This window comes from Macaca fascicularis, chromosome 15, assembly GCF_037993035.2.
Source record: "Macaca fascicularis isolate 582-1 chromosome 15, T2T-MFA8v1.1".
In the NCBI taxonomy this organism is placed as follows: domain Eukaryota; kingdom Metazoa; phylum Chordata; class Mammalia; order Primates; family Cercopithecidae; genus Macaca; species Macaca fascicularis.
The window spans coordinates 126,494,942-126,511,191 of record NC_088389.1 but is presented as its reverse complement, the minus strand read 5'-3'; the positions used below and the strand labels follow the sequence as shown (position 1 = coordinate 126,511,191).

General features: G+C 42.3%; 1 protein-coding gene across 36 annotated transcripts in view; it reads right to left on the bottom strand.

The window, feature by feature from the left end:
- The window catches only part of CDC14B (cell division cycle 14B), a 128,523-nt gene that overhangs the window by 63,822 nt on the left and 48,451 nt on the right, over window positions 1-16,250 (bottom strand). For 16 of the 36 annotated variants that reach the window (XR_010581663.2, XR_010581662.2, XR_012424940.1 and 13 more), the window contains 3 exons: window positions 8,596-8,686; window positions 7,977-8,052; window positions 5,876-5,968 (listed from right to left, as the gene is read on the bottom strand). Coding sequence is in view for 27 of the 36 variants with exons in the window: in XM_005582332.5 (XP_005582389.1) it covers window positions 5,876-5,968; window positions 7,977-8,052; window positions 8,596-8,686 (260 nt within the window). In the remaining 9 variants the exon portion in view is untranslated. Of the gene's footprint in view, window positions 1-5,875; window positions 5,969-7,976; window positions 8,053-8,595; window positions 8,716-9,758; window positions 10,030-16,250 lie in introns of those variants that run through there. The other 20 variants (XR_012424945.1, XR_012424943.1, XR_012424944.1 and 17 more) reach the window with 3 other exon arrangements.

Here is a 16,250-nt window from a genome sequence, read left to right as displayed (position 1 = left end):
AAAACTGTCGTTAAAAAAAAAAAACCTCGGATGAACTTACATTTCAATAGTTTTAACTTTTAAAATTACTTTTACTTATATATATATACGGTAGGTTAGCATAATGATGCTCAATTTCGACAAAATGAAACTGGAAGTTCAGAGTAGCAAACACGTATCTACCAACTCTGCTAATAAAAATAGTGAATTGGCCCTGGGTATTAGTACACATTTGAGTGGTAGGGACATTTTTTAAAGACAAAGTAAATAATCTTGATTTTTTTAAAAAATGAAATTTCCTAATTTTTAACCATAGAGTAAAACAATCCACAACTATTTATAATGCTCTGTGAGTTTCATAAAACTGGCAGGCTACAACTTTCCAGACCTTGGCATCAACTGCTTATCCAAGATCACACTGCCTATTATTGCTGGAAGAGGGCCTGCTCCTCGGGCTTTACTATGGACAGGAACTCATCCTATCCAAAACAAGGGCCGGAACAAGGACAGGACCCAGAATTCCAGAAAGCTTAACGGATCTGCAGTCAAGGATCTGAAGCCGTCAGAAAGCCTTTTCTCCTCACTTCTTCCCCAAGTTAACAGCACCCAGCGAGCACCACAGGCAGTGCAAACGCCTGTCAGGAGCCCTCGGGTGGCAAGGGAAGTCAAACTGTGATGCAGTGTGAGCAGGGCAGCCAGCTGCCTCCCACGGGGCCGGTTCCCAAGGCAACACCAGCTTCCCACTGAGGGCCTGTGCCCTCCCTTTGCTCAGCCCGTTCGCCTTACACTAGCTGGGGCCTGGCTGCTACTGACAGTTGCCTCGTGCTATTTGCCCTGCCTTTCACAGACGCCCAGGAAGGGTGTCATGACCTCATTCTGTCCTCCAGCCTCTGCTGTCCCATCTGGGCAGCTGTTTGTTGAACTGGATTCTTAGCCAAGGCGTCTGGATCCTCATTCTCTGCTCCCTTGTCTTAACTTCCCAACTGATCCCTTCCTCCTGCAGGCAGCTTAACCCAGCACTGGCTATTCTGAGTCCAAGAAAAATCATTTAAAAAGTGGGACCACAGATTCAAAAGATCATCATTAAATAACAAAGTCCTTGAGCTCTTATCATAACCATAGAGGCAATCTCAAATTTACTGCAATTTAGAATTCTACTCACAGATTGCTGAGTTACTATATTCTTAAATTTAATTTAGTATCATCATTTTCAACACAAATGCTTACAAGGTAAGCCATTCTTACAGCTATACGAACTGCTTAAACATAAAAAATAATAATATGCAGTGATAAATTCTGAACAGGGAACCTACATGTTACAATTAGCTCCACCAAAGTAATCTATTAAACATTAGAGGAAAGCAAATTTGTAAGCTATGTGCCAAAAGTTTGCTTGTGTCATTTATTTTATACACAAAATGCTTGGCATTTATTTTACACACAGAAAGATGTTAGAAATGGTGGTTAATTTCCCAGGCTAGCCCTCAAAAGTACATTTAACCCATAGAAGAGATGAATACCATGTATCTTCAGAAAACCTAACTGCTGTGGCAGGAAGATGTAACCAAAGTTGAAAGACAAATACCATTATGTTCTCACTCACATGGAGGAGCTAAGTAAGTTGATTTTATGGAGGCCAAGAGTAAAATAAGAATTACCAGAGGCTGGGAAGGGCATTGTGTGGTCAGGGGGAGTGAAGAGAGGTTGGTTCGTTGGTACAAATGTACAGTTAAAAGAAACAAGTTCTAGTGTTAGCACAGTAGTGTGACTATAGTTTACAATAACTTACTGTGTATTTCGAAACAGGAAGATTTAAAATGCTCTCAACACAAAGAAATGACAAATGTTTGAGGTGATGGATACCACAACTGCCCTAATTTTGCTGTCACACATTATATGCATTTATCAAACTATCACATGTACCCCATAAATATGTACAATTATGTATCAATAAAAAAGTTTAAAATTGTATGTAAACATAAAACATATATGTACACAACACCCATCTGTACATATACACACACGTGCACATGTCCTATTTCTATAAATATAAAAGCTTCTTTTTAAAAGATTTTTCTACATTTCTCAAAAGTACAAATATGGATTTTGTGTATGACATTTTTACAACAAAATTAACAAAACAAAATTTCCAACTTTTCTTTCCAAAAGGATCTTTTTTATTATGAATTTGTTTTGAAAAGCACTTAAAAATTTCCCCTTAAAATTTCACCTTTACTTTGAAATGACAGGTTAAGTATCATTACCCCACAATCTGGCTAGGTCACAACCACTGGCTTAAACAGGGCAGCAAACTTATTTTTAAAACAATATAGTATGTTTACCTTTTTGTGAATAAACAAACAAAAGCTCAAGTCATCTTTCATATTTTTCAGCTCTTACAGTGGTGCAGAAGATTTTTAGCTTCTAATTTGTCACCTAAGAGTCTACCATTCAGATAGCTGAACGGGAAAGTCATTTACCGGGCCACATGAAGAGCAGTACTTCGAAACACAATAAAGACAAGAGTTCTCAACTCGCTCTTCTCACTTCTTGTAACACACACGTGACGCCTGACCGTCTGTCAAAAGGACTGACTGTGGGCATGTCAATTCATATTTTACACATTTGTGAAGCCTCACCTCTTCTGTTTTTAAGATAAAAAATAAATATAACACTTTATTTCCATGCCATAAAGGATTATCTCACACTCTCTGCCCATCCCACATTAGGTCTTTCTGTGTACACAAGCATGACGGAAACATGGTTCCTTTCAGAAGCCCTGAATGTAAAAAGGACTGATAAAAATAAACAGTCAGTCTATCTGGAATATTTCCTTCCTAAAGATTCCTCCTCCAGATTTTTTTGGTTTTGTTTTAACATTACCATGCCAAGTCAAACACTCTCCAAAATTCCCAACAACTCCAGAAAACGTTAGCAAGGATGCGGATCGATCTATAGGGAACTGTCACTCATCTCTACAAATCTTTAACCAGAGGATTTAATACATTTTAACCAGATCAAAGCTTCACTTGCTTTGATGTTTTATCTTTTGAGGTGTCCATATTTTATCTTGACACTGCTTTTCTACTATGAATACATTTCCTTTTCTTGGAAGTTTTTCTCCTGCTTCCCTGCCTATCAACACTACAGTTCCCAATTCCTATTTTAGCAGCCAGCTACGGTTGCAAAGGCTTCTGTCACAGCCAAGAGCTATAATCCTCCTGCCAAGCTAGCTCCTCACTGGGTAGAGTAATAAATGCGAGTGAAGATCCAAATTTGCTTACCTGGCACTTCCCTAACCAATCAAATCAATACTAACCTGAAGGTGTGAAATTCTGGAAGGATTTCTAAACCTAAACCTATGTTAACTATAGAAAAATAAGCTTCTGTGGGCCAAAATACAACCATAAACAAAGTCAAAAGGCCAACATAAAACTGGAAACAAATACGCCAAAAAAATTTCAGTAAGTACGTCAAGGGGTTGTGGTTTGTTCACTAGTAGTTTAAAAACAACAGCAACAAGACTTAAAAAGAGTGCGTTCTTATTTATAAACATAAACTTATCACATGTTCTGTTTCTGTTTTTAAGACCACCCTGACTGAGTTGCCACCATGCCCACCGCCACCTTCAGAGGGGTTCTTCACACTGCAGTCCCTGTGCCTGGCTCCTCAAGACGCTACCATCTCAGGGACATCTCATCTGACCAGAGACAGTGACTGACCCAGAAGTAGCCCGGCCTGGCCCCTCTGCTTTGGAGTTCCGCTCAGGAGCACTTAGATGGAACTTCAGCCATCCAGACTTTGTCTAGAGCAGTGTAAAGGCAAGACACACAAAGAAGGGAGGGAACTTTTTCTGTCACAACAAGGACCCTTCTCCAGGGTTCCCTTTAATATTTCATGAATCTCAAGAATTCTGGCTGAATCCCTTTTTCTATAAAGCTGTCATGATTTATTTTAATCTAGGAGGCTCCTCTCCCCACTGACTGGCCAAGTAATAAGACCAAATGTCCCAGTTAAAACACCCACTTCTCCATACTCTCTTTCTTTCTTGGGGTGACACACAGACTTTCTTTCTTTTCTTTCTTTCTTTTTCTTTTTTTTTGAGATGGGGTCTCATTCTGTTGCCCAGGCTGGAGCGCAGTGGTGCGATCTCGGCTCACTGCAACCTCTGCCGCCCACGTTCAAGCCATTCTCCTGCCTCATCCTCCCGAGTCGCTGGGGCTACAGGCGCTGCCGCCACGCCCGCCAAACTACTAAAGCTTTCTTTTTTTCAGGCTTTTGCTGCAAGCACAAGAAACACCAAGAGAGGCTGGGAAAGGAAAACACCAATACATCTGGGTACGCTTATGAAACCAAATTTTAATAGACAGAATCTATAACCTATGTTTCATACTTTCAGGGATGATAATAAATTTTGAAGTTTTCTCAGAAACTTTTTTTTTTTTTTTTTGGAGACAAAGTCTCGCTCACTGTCACCCAGGCTGGAGTGCAGTGGCACAATCTCAGCTCAGGGCAATTTCCAACTCCCGGATTCAAGGGATTCTCCTGCCTCAGCCTCCTGAGCAGCTGGGACTACAGGCGTGCGCCACCACACCCAGCTAATTTTTGTATTTTTAGTAGAGACAGGATTTCACCGTGTTGGGCAGGCTGATCTCGTACCCTGACCTCAAGCGATCTGCCTGCCTCGGCCTCCCAATCAGAAGCATTTAATTCAACTACTTTTGTAAGCATAAATAAGAACACAAAACAAAGACCTTAATCACTGCTGTTAATGATATACCTTAAACATAAAAAGGAAAATTATTAAATCTTGAGGTACAATTTCAACTAGTATCACCAACTTTTGGACTAGTCTTTGTAAATTCCAGATTAGCAAACTGTACTCCAGAAAATAATTTTAAAAGGGTCCGGTAAGGCATGCCAGAGATAAGGAGCAAGCTAGAAGTACAGAAGAAAGAACTTAAAGAGCTCCAAAAGCAACCCTTTTTTTCAAGTCTAGGAGAGAGTAACTATTCCACTGATGGTGGGGTGGGGGCGGAAGAAATATCCCCTGGCCACTCCCCACTGAACAGAGTGGCTGGCTTTCCTACCACCAAACACATGGGGGTACTGCCCTGGAGGAACTCTAAGTTGGCTCTGGAAAATGGCAGCTTTCAGGGCCCCTGCAGATGAATCCACTGGGTGCCAAACAAAATATGACTCTTCAAAAAACAAATCGTTTCCATCACAGTTACAAATAAATGAAATTCACAACTCTTATGTAAATACTGCTATTCCAAGCACGTTTCCAATGATCCAAATGGAGCACCTGATGGCATGTGTATGTAATCCATGCGGTATGTAACCCATCTTCCGACAACACTGACATCCCATGGCCTCCTGCTAGATGTTTTGATGAGAAAGGAGATGACCTTAATTAGGGGAAAAATGCCTAGATTCAAATTTTATAAAGCACTCAAGTGATGTGCTTTAATTTTCTTAAAAATGTTTAGAAAATTAATAGTGGGGTCCTGACCCCAGTAAGATGATTTTACAACTCACTAAATGGATCACAAGTGAATAGAAATGCTTTGCAGCACGATTTTCCACACTTAAGTGCCATATAACATAAACCTTGGCCAAAGTAGTTGGTCACTTTTTTAAAAAATATAGACTTTTTTCCCCGAGCAGTTTTAGGTTCACAGCAAAACTAAGTGGAAGGTACAGGAGATCTCTCATCTACCCGCTCCTTCCACATAAGCACAGCTTCCTTGAGTTGGTCAATTTTTTAAAAGCAATACATGTTCTTGCTGGAGAGAAATCAAGACATTATCTTGATTTCAAAATTCTGACTGCAAATGTCAAGAAGCACTGTTGTGTGCATTTTTATGAATACATTAGGAAAACAAATACTTACCATGTAGCATCCAACAAGGAAGGCAGCATTTGCTTGTTTTCTCTGATCAGAGCCAGTAAAATGAACAATTTTCTTCCTTAACATTGTAATGGACTGCATAAAAATAAATAGCTGTTAGCATTTTCTTTTTAATTTCAAGTCTTCCACAATTTCATTTTGTGATGAAGATTAATTCCAAATCCCACAATGTATAACCATTCGCATTATTAGCAAGACCTTTGAAAAGATGAAGATTGATACCCACAAATACCATATACCTTCCCATAAAAAGGCACATTCTGGGATGAGAATGGACATACAATTAGAGAAGAGGGGAGGAGACATGAATGGACATATGCTTAAAGCACGGGCTGCCTCTAAAAGAACAAAGCAAGAGTGATAGAAAAGACAACCTTTCCTTCTGTTTGGTTTTTAAAGAAATTTAAAAAGTTAAAATAAAAAGGTCTACAGAATTGTCTACAGTGTTATAAGCCAGGGCAGTGAATAACCAGGGGAGGCATGTGCAGAGACAGGAACTGGAAGACAGCATGGAGGGCTGCTGTGAGGCGCCGCCAGTGCACTGCTCCTGACCTGGTGATCAAGATAATCATCTATGTATATTCCATTTGTGAAAGTTTACCGAGCTCTACATCCATGATGTGTATATATTTCTATTTATATGTTAAAATTTTTCTGGCAGGTGCAGTGGCTCACGCCTATAATCCCAGTACTTGGGGAGGCTGAGGCGGACAGATCACGAGGTCTGGAGTTCGAGACCAGCCTGACCAACATGGTGACACTCCATCTCTACTAAAAATACAAATATTAGCTGGGCGTGGTGGCGCAGCACGCGCCTGCAATCCCAGCTACTCAGGAGGCTGAGGCAGGAGAATCCTTTGAACCAGGGAGGTGGAAGTTACAGTGAGCCCAGAATGATCCATTGCGCTCCAGCCTGGGCAACAAGAGCGAAACTCTGTCTCAGGAAAGAAAAAAAAAAAAAAAAAGAAAAGGAAGAAGAAAAAATAGACTGAAACATTTTTGGTTGACCCAAAGACTAAAAGTCCACAGATGGTTGAGTACAGGAAAAAAAAAAAAAAAATTTCCAAAATTAAAGCAAAGGAACAAATGCTGGGGGAAGAGAGAATTATTTTTAGCTTCCTAGCCCTGCATGAAACAAAAGACCTGCTACTGGCAACTGGAAAAAGGAGGGGGAACTCAAATGCACAAGGCCATAAATAGTTATACTCCTATTTAAGAAAGGCAAAAAAGAAGAGTCTCCAGCTTTGTAGCAATATGTAGTGAACAGAGCTTTGATGGTCAAAGAAAAACATCTGCCTTACCCATAAATTTTTAATTAAAGCATGTTAAAATTCTAATTAAAAATAAATTTTATTTCCTCTCTGTACTCCATTAAAGTTTTTTTTCAGTGCCTGTCCCACAAAGCAGTATTTTCTAGTTGAGAATTTACAGTGACTGATTTGGAACTGCTAGTAAGCAGTACATACATAACTTCCTACCGTGCATGGCCAACAATTCAGTGTTTTACATACACAAATGTGGTCCAAGTTCAAACCAATACAAATATACTTGCATAACTCTCAGTGATACAGCCTTAATGACGTACTATTTGCCCTAGATTCTCATGCCCCTTAATTGTATGTATGAAGGATTATGTAGTACAGTATCACGGGAGTTTCAAAATAGGAGAGAAAGTAAGATGAGTTCATCTTTCTTGTTAGTTTGCTATCACTCCCCATCAAAATGAAGGCAGAAAGAACAACAGCCAGAGCAAGGGAAGAGTTTCTCTTGTTAGGTTTCAGTTCCATTAGGTCAGACAATACACGGTTCACTTAATTAACTGATTCCCACTTTGGCTTTTCAAGTATTTGGGCATCACTAACTCAAACTAGAACCAAATGACTCAAACTGTCCATTCAAAATTCTAGAAAACAAATATATACACTGTGACCTTATACAATAAAAAAAACATATGCATGTCCCAAACACCACCGCAGTGAAAAACATGGCATTTCGTTTTTAAAAAGAGATGTTTTCCTTACTTTCGTCCCCCATATCAAGCTAACAATGATTACTTAAGTCAAATCTTAAATAAAGACTTTACCTTTAATTTCTTATTTATCTTGCAACAATATCTGTAAACCATTGCCAGATTGAGTGGTCCAAAATCTGCGTAGAAGCTTTAAAAATGAAAAATAAAAATGTGATGTACATTCTAGATGCTCTGAATATAAATGCCTTTTTTGGGTCTATAAGATCAAATTAAGATGAGAAAGCATATACCAAATAGTTATGGGCCAATACAACTTAAAGGTACTGTTTTACTAGTGGAAGACTATTCTAGTAAATAATGCCTATTCAAAAATACCACAAGTGCTACAACGCCTATATGTAACCTCAATGAACATGAACATACCTTCTAAATTAAAAAGGGTGTTTTTCCACACACATTTCCAAGGGCAAAACCACAGTATCTTACTTAGTACACATTTATATCTCATTGTAGTGTAAATATTAGATTAGCAAATCTAAAAGTTTAAATTTAGGGAGGTTTTTTATTTTTACTCTAAAGGTTTATGTTATTACTACAGGTGAAAAACAAGTATCCTGTAATTAGCAACCAACAGATTTATAATTTTCCCAGGCTGTCCCATTTATAACCATACCTTTAGATTCTTCAAAAAAAAAAAAAAAGTTACAATCTTTGAAAGAGCAATACTTACTTCTCATATTCAAGTTCATTATCTATGCTGAAATAATGTACATTTGATGCACTCTTTGGTCTGCTGTAGAGAATGGCAAAACAAAGGCGATCTGAAATGGAAAAATTGCAATGTTCCTTCCTGCAGGTTACAAAAAACGTTTCATATATCATGACACAACTCTTTTCAGATGAAGTCCATTTTTCATTTTATTTCATGCACGTTTCAGATGGTAGGAGTGGTAATGGGTAATTACAAAATATTCTGGCTATTTGGGTGGGTAATAATCAATGAGCACATTTTTAAAAGAGAAACTGCCTTTAACCGTAAGTTTCAAAAGTGGTGATTTTCATGTAGTGACATGATTTCTAAACAAACCTATTTTTGTAAAAGTTTAGCTCGCCTGGATTAAGACATTTCAGCAAATTGCAGCATGCATATGATGGCTAGCATCAACCTTCTAAGTTTCTAGATGAATTTCACTACGTTTTTCAAGACATCCTAAAAAGTCATTTCAGTAAGAAACTATTTTTTTTTTCTTAAAGAGAAAGAATGCTTTCAAAATTGCTTCAAAATTATCACTTACAGCTATAGAACAAACCATATGTTTCTCCAACTGTTCTCAGGGATCACTTCTTTCTAACTTGGAATCACTACTTCGGTATTTTTACAATTAGACAAATTACCATTAAAACAGAAGCAATGAGAGGTTTCTGCACGATGGGTCTGAGATGAATCTGTGTTGCATAAAAGCAGTTAGGCTGCTGTGAGGTTAGCAAGAATGGTAATGAGTAGTAAGGCTCAGGAGGCTCCACCCTTATTCCTTGCCTAAAAATCCTCGGGTGAAATAAAATCATCCACAATATCTAATAGTAATACTAGTGGTGCTAAGAAAATACACTCACAACGTGGCAAAATCAAGTACAGCCTTTAAAACATATATACTTTCAGCAGAGCCAGCTGGCACCCTTTCCCCAAATGGTAAACTTTTTTTTTTTTGGATCTGCAATTCAACTCATGCAACTGCTGCGTTTATTTCCTTGTAAACTCCTCAGCTAAAATTTCTTGCAACCACAAACACTCAAACGGGTGACAGGGCTTAATCCTTTCCAACCACAAGGACCTTTGATCCCTGTGACAGAGTCCAAGGATCTCGCTCCCGCGGGTGGGGAGGTGCAGCTCACCTACTAGGCTCAGATGCAGGCACGCTAGGGTCACAGCCGCCCACGAGCGCTGAAGCCCAGAGCCTGAGGACAAGTGCCGAGGCCACCCACGCGCAGGAGACAGAGGCGGCCGGGGCCCAGACTAGGGGCACCTCCCGGCCAGCGCCGCCCGCCCCGTCCCAGCGCGGGTGCCTGAGTCCCCGGGAAGCCCCCGCCCTCCCGGCTCACCTTTGATCACCTCGGCCACCAGAGCGGCCCCCGCGCCCTCCCGGCTCATGACTCCAAAGCATCTGGAAGGCGGGGAGAGGCAAGGACGGCCAGCCGCGGAGAGGGGAGGCGCCGCGACCACACCCCCGAAGTTTAAAAAACAAAGTTTAAAGGGCCGCGCGGGGCAGCGGGCGCAGCGACACCCCTCGGCGGCCCAACGGCCGGACGCGACAGCGCAACCCCGGAAGTCCCCCACTCCTGGAAACAGCCCGGTGGGCGACGAGGGCGCGGGGAGGGACAGCACCCCGCCCCACCTCCTACTTTCTTCCCCCGGCCCCCGCCCCGCCGCTTCGCCGCCCGCCTTCCCTCCCCAGCGGGGAACGCGGGGCGGCCTGTGCCTGCCAGGGCTCGAGTCCCAAACACCCCGCAGACGGGACGTGGGTCAGACGCCAGCGGGCCTGCCCGGGAAGCGTCTGGGAAAGCTCCTTAGCGATTAAAGGACTTCGTGCAAAAGGGCTCGGTCCCAGACCAGGGACAGACCCGAGGGTGACGCCGGCCGGGGCGGGGGCCTCCTGGCTCCTCCCACGCCGCAGTCCTGCCGCCAGGAGGTGCTGCAGCCGAGCCAGGCCCGGGCCCCTGCAGGGCGCTCTCCCGGAGCAGGGCCCAGCGCACCCTCGCTCCGCCAAGACCCGCCAAGTGACCCAGCAGGGCCGGGTCTGATGGAAAACAGGCATCTTCAAAATCGTGCAAGATTTCCTGAGATCAGCTGCCTCAGAGAAAACGCTCTTCTTTTAATTGTGCAAGATTTAAAGGCAACCCTCTGGTCATGCGTTCCTTTAAAGGGACGGTTTGGAATGGTTTAAAGACAGAAATGTTGACGCCCGTTTTAAACAACCATTTAAAATGATTGTAGAGATAGAGAGTAGAAGGATGGTTATCGGAGGCTGGGAAAGGTAGTGTGGGGGTAATGGGCACAAAAAAAAAAAAAAAAAAACAGTACAAATGAATAAGACCTAGCATTTCACAGCACAACAGGGTGTGGGTGACTATAGTCCACAATAGCTTAATTGTACATTTAAAAATAACTAAGAGTACAATTGGAGTGTCTGTAACACAAAAAAATGCTTGAGGGGATGGATACCCCATTCTCCATGATGCGATTATTGTGCATTGCCTGCCTGTATCAAAACATCTCATGCACCCCATAAATATATACACCTACTTGTACCCACAAAAATTAAACATTAAATAAAATATATTCTAAACCTGTGTTTGTATTTTAATCTCAAGTGAAAAAAATTGAAATCCAGCATAAGCATGATCCCAGTTGTTACAGATACCAAGGTGCTGGGACTGGGGTTCATTTTCATTCCCTCCTGTGTTTTCCCAAGTTTTCTGTAGGAAAGTGTTACTTTATACATACTTTTGCCTCAAAAGTAAACCTGCATACCTCCTAATCTTATTCTACAATTCCAGATGGATCAAAGACTTCTTAAAATATATTTTTAAACCCATGAATTCTTTTTTATACTCTCCAACTGGGGAAGACCTTGCTAAATGATACAAAATCTAAAAGCCACAAACACATTTTTAAGCAGTTTTCACAGCAAAAGACACATAAACGAAATCAAGAGATAAACTGGAAAAATATTTTAAATTCATCTCGAGAAGATACCTAACTTCAGTTTTACGTTATCACAAAAGAAATGCAAAGTTCCACTATGAGGTACTACTTTTTCCTCAGACGGGCAAAACTCAAGAGAGTTGGGTAAGGTGCTGCGGCATGTCGGGAGGTCGAGGGCACTCACATACATCGCCTGTGGGTGGGAATACAAACTGAGCCACCTCCATGGAGCCAACAAATGGGAAGTTCGGCAGAAATGTTAAAGACTGAAAACTGAAAACTAGCCAGACGTGGCGGCTCACGCCTGTAATCACAGCATTTTGGGAGGCCAAGGCGGATGGATCATCTGAGGTTAGGCATTCGAGCCCAGCCTGGTCAACATGGTGAAACTCCGCCTCTACTAAAAATACAAAAAATTAGCCAGTCGTGTTGGTGCACGCCTGTCATCCCAGCTACTTGGGAGGCTGAGACTGGCGAACCGCTTGAACCCGGGAGGTGGAGGTTGCAGTGAGCCAAGATCACGCTTTTGCACTCCAGCCTGGGCAACAAGAACGAAATTCCGTCTCAAAAGAAAAAAAAAACTGAAAACTGAAAACTAAAGATAGCCAAGATGGACTGTTAAGTACTACCACTTCTATGTGTGAGTTTAAATCCTACATACGCATGTATACGATTATAGATGAAATCATGGGTAGCAAATAGGGAATGTTAAGAGAGATTTATGCCTTTTTACAGCTTTTGCATTGTAACATGTATTACCTATTCAAAATCACACCGCTTTTAAAAAGTCAACTTGCGGCCGGGCGCGGTGGCTCAAGCCTGTAATCCCAGCACTTTGGGAGGCCGAGACGGGCGGATCACGAGGTCAGGAGATCGAGACCATCCTGGCTAACACGGTGAAACCCCGTCTCTACTAAAAAATACAAAAAACTAGCCGGGCGAGGTGGCGGGCGCCTGTAGTCCCAGCTACTTGGGAGGCTGAGGCAGGAGAATGGCGGGAACCCGGGAGGCGGAGCTTGCAGTGAGCTGAGATCCGGCCACTGCACTCCAGCCTGGGCGACAGAGCGAGACTCCGTCTCAAAAAAAAAAAAAAAAAAAAGTCAACTTGCAGGCTAACAGTGTTTTTCCAAAGCTGACTCTTGATCAAGATAGGAAGCATCTAATGAGCACAGTAGGAGGCAACCTGGAAAATATCCTTTGCGCGCATTTAAACAAGGGAACTGGTTAGTAACATGTTTTGGTTTCTACCTATCTCTTGCAATTCCAGTTTCTTTCAAAAAGCCCAATTTAAACTAGAAAAGTAGCTAGATAGAAAAGGGAAGAAATTTTCCCTCCCAGCCCAAACCTTAAGTTCAATTCCCTAAGGAGTATTTTATGTATTACAGGCAGGGGAAAATCACTTATTTCTGATGTGCAATTATCTCTACATAATGCCAATATTTTATTGTTAGAGTAACACACCAATAAAGTACTACAGAAACTACGGTGCTGGGTTGAGGGTCATTTATTAGGACCTGGAACCAGAAACAGGGCTTTTTTTTTTTTTTTTTTTTTTTTTTTTTTTTGACGGAGTCTCGCTCTGTCGCCCAGGCTGGAGTGCAGTGGTGCAATCTTGGCTCACTGCAACCTCCACCTCCCAGGCACAAGCGATTCTCCTGCCTCAGCCTCCCAAGTAGCTGGGATTACAGTCGCATGCCACCACTCCCAGCTAATTTTTAGTAGAGGTGTCAAACTCCCGACCTCAAGTGATCCACCCGCTTTGGCCTCCTAAAGTGCTGGAATTATAGACATGAGTCACCGTGCCCAGCCGAAATAGGGCTCTTTACAAAGTTTTGCTTAAAGCTTGACGATTAACTTTATAATCCTGTTAAAAATCCATGTATCCCCCCATTGATGTTTCTGTTGTCAGAAACAGAAAGCAGCAGTCATCTTTTTGCCTATACGTCCCTGTCGCACCACATCATCATTCCTGCTTCTTTGACTAATATGATATGGGAGAAGGAAACAAAATCTCATGATTTAAAAATGTTGGTAAAAATATTTAGGCCGGCCGCGGTGGCTCACGCCTGTAATCCCAGCACTTTGGGAGGCCGAGACGGGTGGATCACGAGGTCAGGAGATCGAGACCATCCTGGCTAACACGGTGAAACCCCGTCTCTACTAAAAATACAAAAAATTAGCCGGGCATGGTGGCGGCGCCTGTAGTCCCAGCTCCACGGGAGGCTGAGGTGGGAGAATGGCGTGAACCCGGGAGGCGGAGCTTGCAGTGAGTCAAGATCGCGCCTCTGCACTCCAGCCTGGGCAACAGAGCGAGACTTCATCTCAAAAAAAACAAAAAACAAACAAAAAAAAAACTTAAAATCCATCCTTGGGCCTAATGTGTCTGTAGGTTTGATTTGACTTTTGGGCTTCCAGGTTGACTGCCTTTTCCTTTAGCAACTATCTGTTAAATTTGAAATGAAAAACATTTTCCTGGATAATAGCTATAGGTATTTGGGGATAATTAACCATAAAACAGAGAAATATGTAGGAGTTCGTGGGAATTATAATAAAGTATGTGCTTGTTAATAGGAAAGATTTAAAGAGCCCTATTTGGACCTAGAGACACAGTGGACTTTCTCCACTTTGTGTTTCCCCCTTGAACTGGGTGGACGGCCTTCACAGGTCCTGGCAGAGCCAATGGAGAAACGGACAGCTTCCCTACAGCTGGGGGAAGTCAACCTCTGCTAAGTTACCACAGACAGGCAGAAAGGAGATTTGACATGCTAGGGAGCAGGAGAGAACAGGCTCCACCTGAACACAGACTGCCCCTCAGAGACAGGACCACAGACATTAGGCTGTCATCTGTATTAGTCGCTTGTTTTTTGAGGGAAGGAAAGAACATGGGGAGCAGAGGAACAAATGTTCATGAAAGTACTGATTAACAAAGCAGCAGCAGCAGCATTACCCACTCAAATGACAATGATAACCAACGATGATGGAGAGTTCAGATGATGGAGAGTTCAGAGCCACGTATTGTATTCAGCTCATTATACCCCGTGAGGTTAGTACTACCAGGGTCAACTAGCCCTAAGGAGGTGGAGTGACTAACCTGCACAAGGTCACAAAGCTTGCTGGGAAGTGGCAGAATTGGGATCTGAACACAGGCTATTGGATCTGAAGCATAAGATTAAGTCCTAGCCTCAAAGACTCACCCAAATGTAAGTCAACAGTAACTAAAACAATAGGATTTTAGCACAGCAATGTACAATCTGGACCCAGACATATATGAACACTTATAAGAAAACTGATTATTTCAATTCAGTAACAAAGAAGGCCTTATCCAATATGGGGCAGGTGTTTACACGTATGAAAAGAAAATGAGATGCTAATATCACATATTTATAAAACACACCACAGAGGAAATAATTTTGAAAAAGCTATCAGATAACTATAAAATTAAAATGGATTTTTTTTTGGGGGGACGGAGTCTCCCTCTGTTGCCAGGCTGGAGTGCAGTAGCGCAATCTCGGCTCACTGCAACCTCCGCTTCCTGGGTTCAAGCGATTCTCCTGCCTCAGCCTCCCTAGTACAAGCGCCTGCCACCGCGCCCGGCTAATTTTGTGTTTTTAGTACAGACTGGGTTTCATCATGTTGGCCAGGATGATCTCAATCTCCTGACCTCGTGATCCGCCCACCTCGGCCTCCCAAAGTGCTGGGATTACAGGTGTGAGCCACCGTGCCCAGGCTATAATGAATTATTTTATTTTATTTTTCTTCTGGTTCCCAAGTTTTATTCACGAACTCATACAAAATATTCCAGATAAATGAATTTTAATCCTCATCTTCCTCCTCTTATTTGTCCTGGCTAATTCGGAAGTAACGTAATTCATAACAATGAATGATTTTATAATTTAACGCGCAGGACTTTAAAGTGTGACACAAAACAAGTCACAAAGGGGAAAACTAGGAGAGCCTTGGGGGAAAACACCTATAATAAAAGTTAATTATCACAACAGATAAAATGTCTCTCCAAAGCAGTATCACCATCTGTGATATTATAATTATATACCTATTGGTTTTGATCCACAGATCCTAGCTCCCAACTCCCATAACTTTTGTTACAATATCTTGTTATATGCTGGGTGCTGTGGACCTCAGAAAGCCAGCCTTGGGAAACAGAATCTCTCTGACCGTTTCCTGCTCTCCTCTCCCCAGCCCAAGGCAGGGCTCTAATATGATTGTGAGCTGTAAGACCCTCATTCCACAAAGCATCCCGTCCCATCCCCTGGAGGAAGGCATGCTGCCCTGAGAGGCTGGAAGAATCTGAACAGACAGGCCTTGCTGCATGTAGATTATACCCTTTTTGTCCAATCAAATTTCAACACAGTTGCCCATCCTTCAATCATGGACAAGCAACGAAATCTCCACTAAAGGCCCAAAGGACAGGGTTCACAGGACTTCTGGAGAGCTGAACCATGGAGGCTGACAGAAAGGTGAGTGAGAACTCATCCACATGCCCGGAGGGTGGTGTACCCCAGCTCCACGGGGTCAGAAGCTCCTGCACTTGGGACCCTTCCAGACCTCACCTGGTGCATCTCTTCCTGTGGTTGTTTATCTGTATCCTTTAAAATAGCCTTCATAATAAACTAGTAAGCGAGTTTCCCTGATTCCTCCAGCAAATTAATTGAACCCAAAGAGGG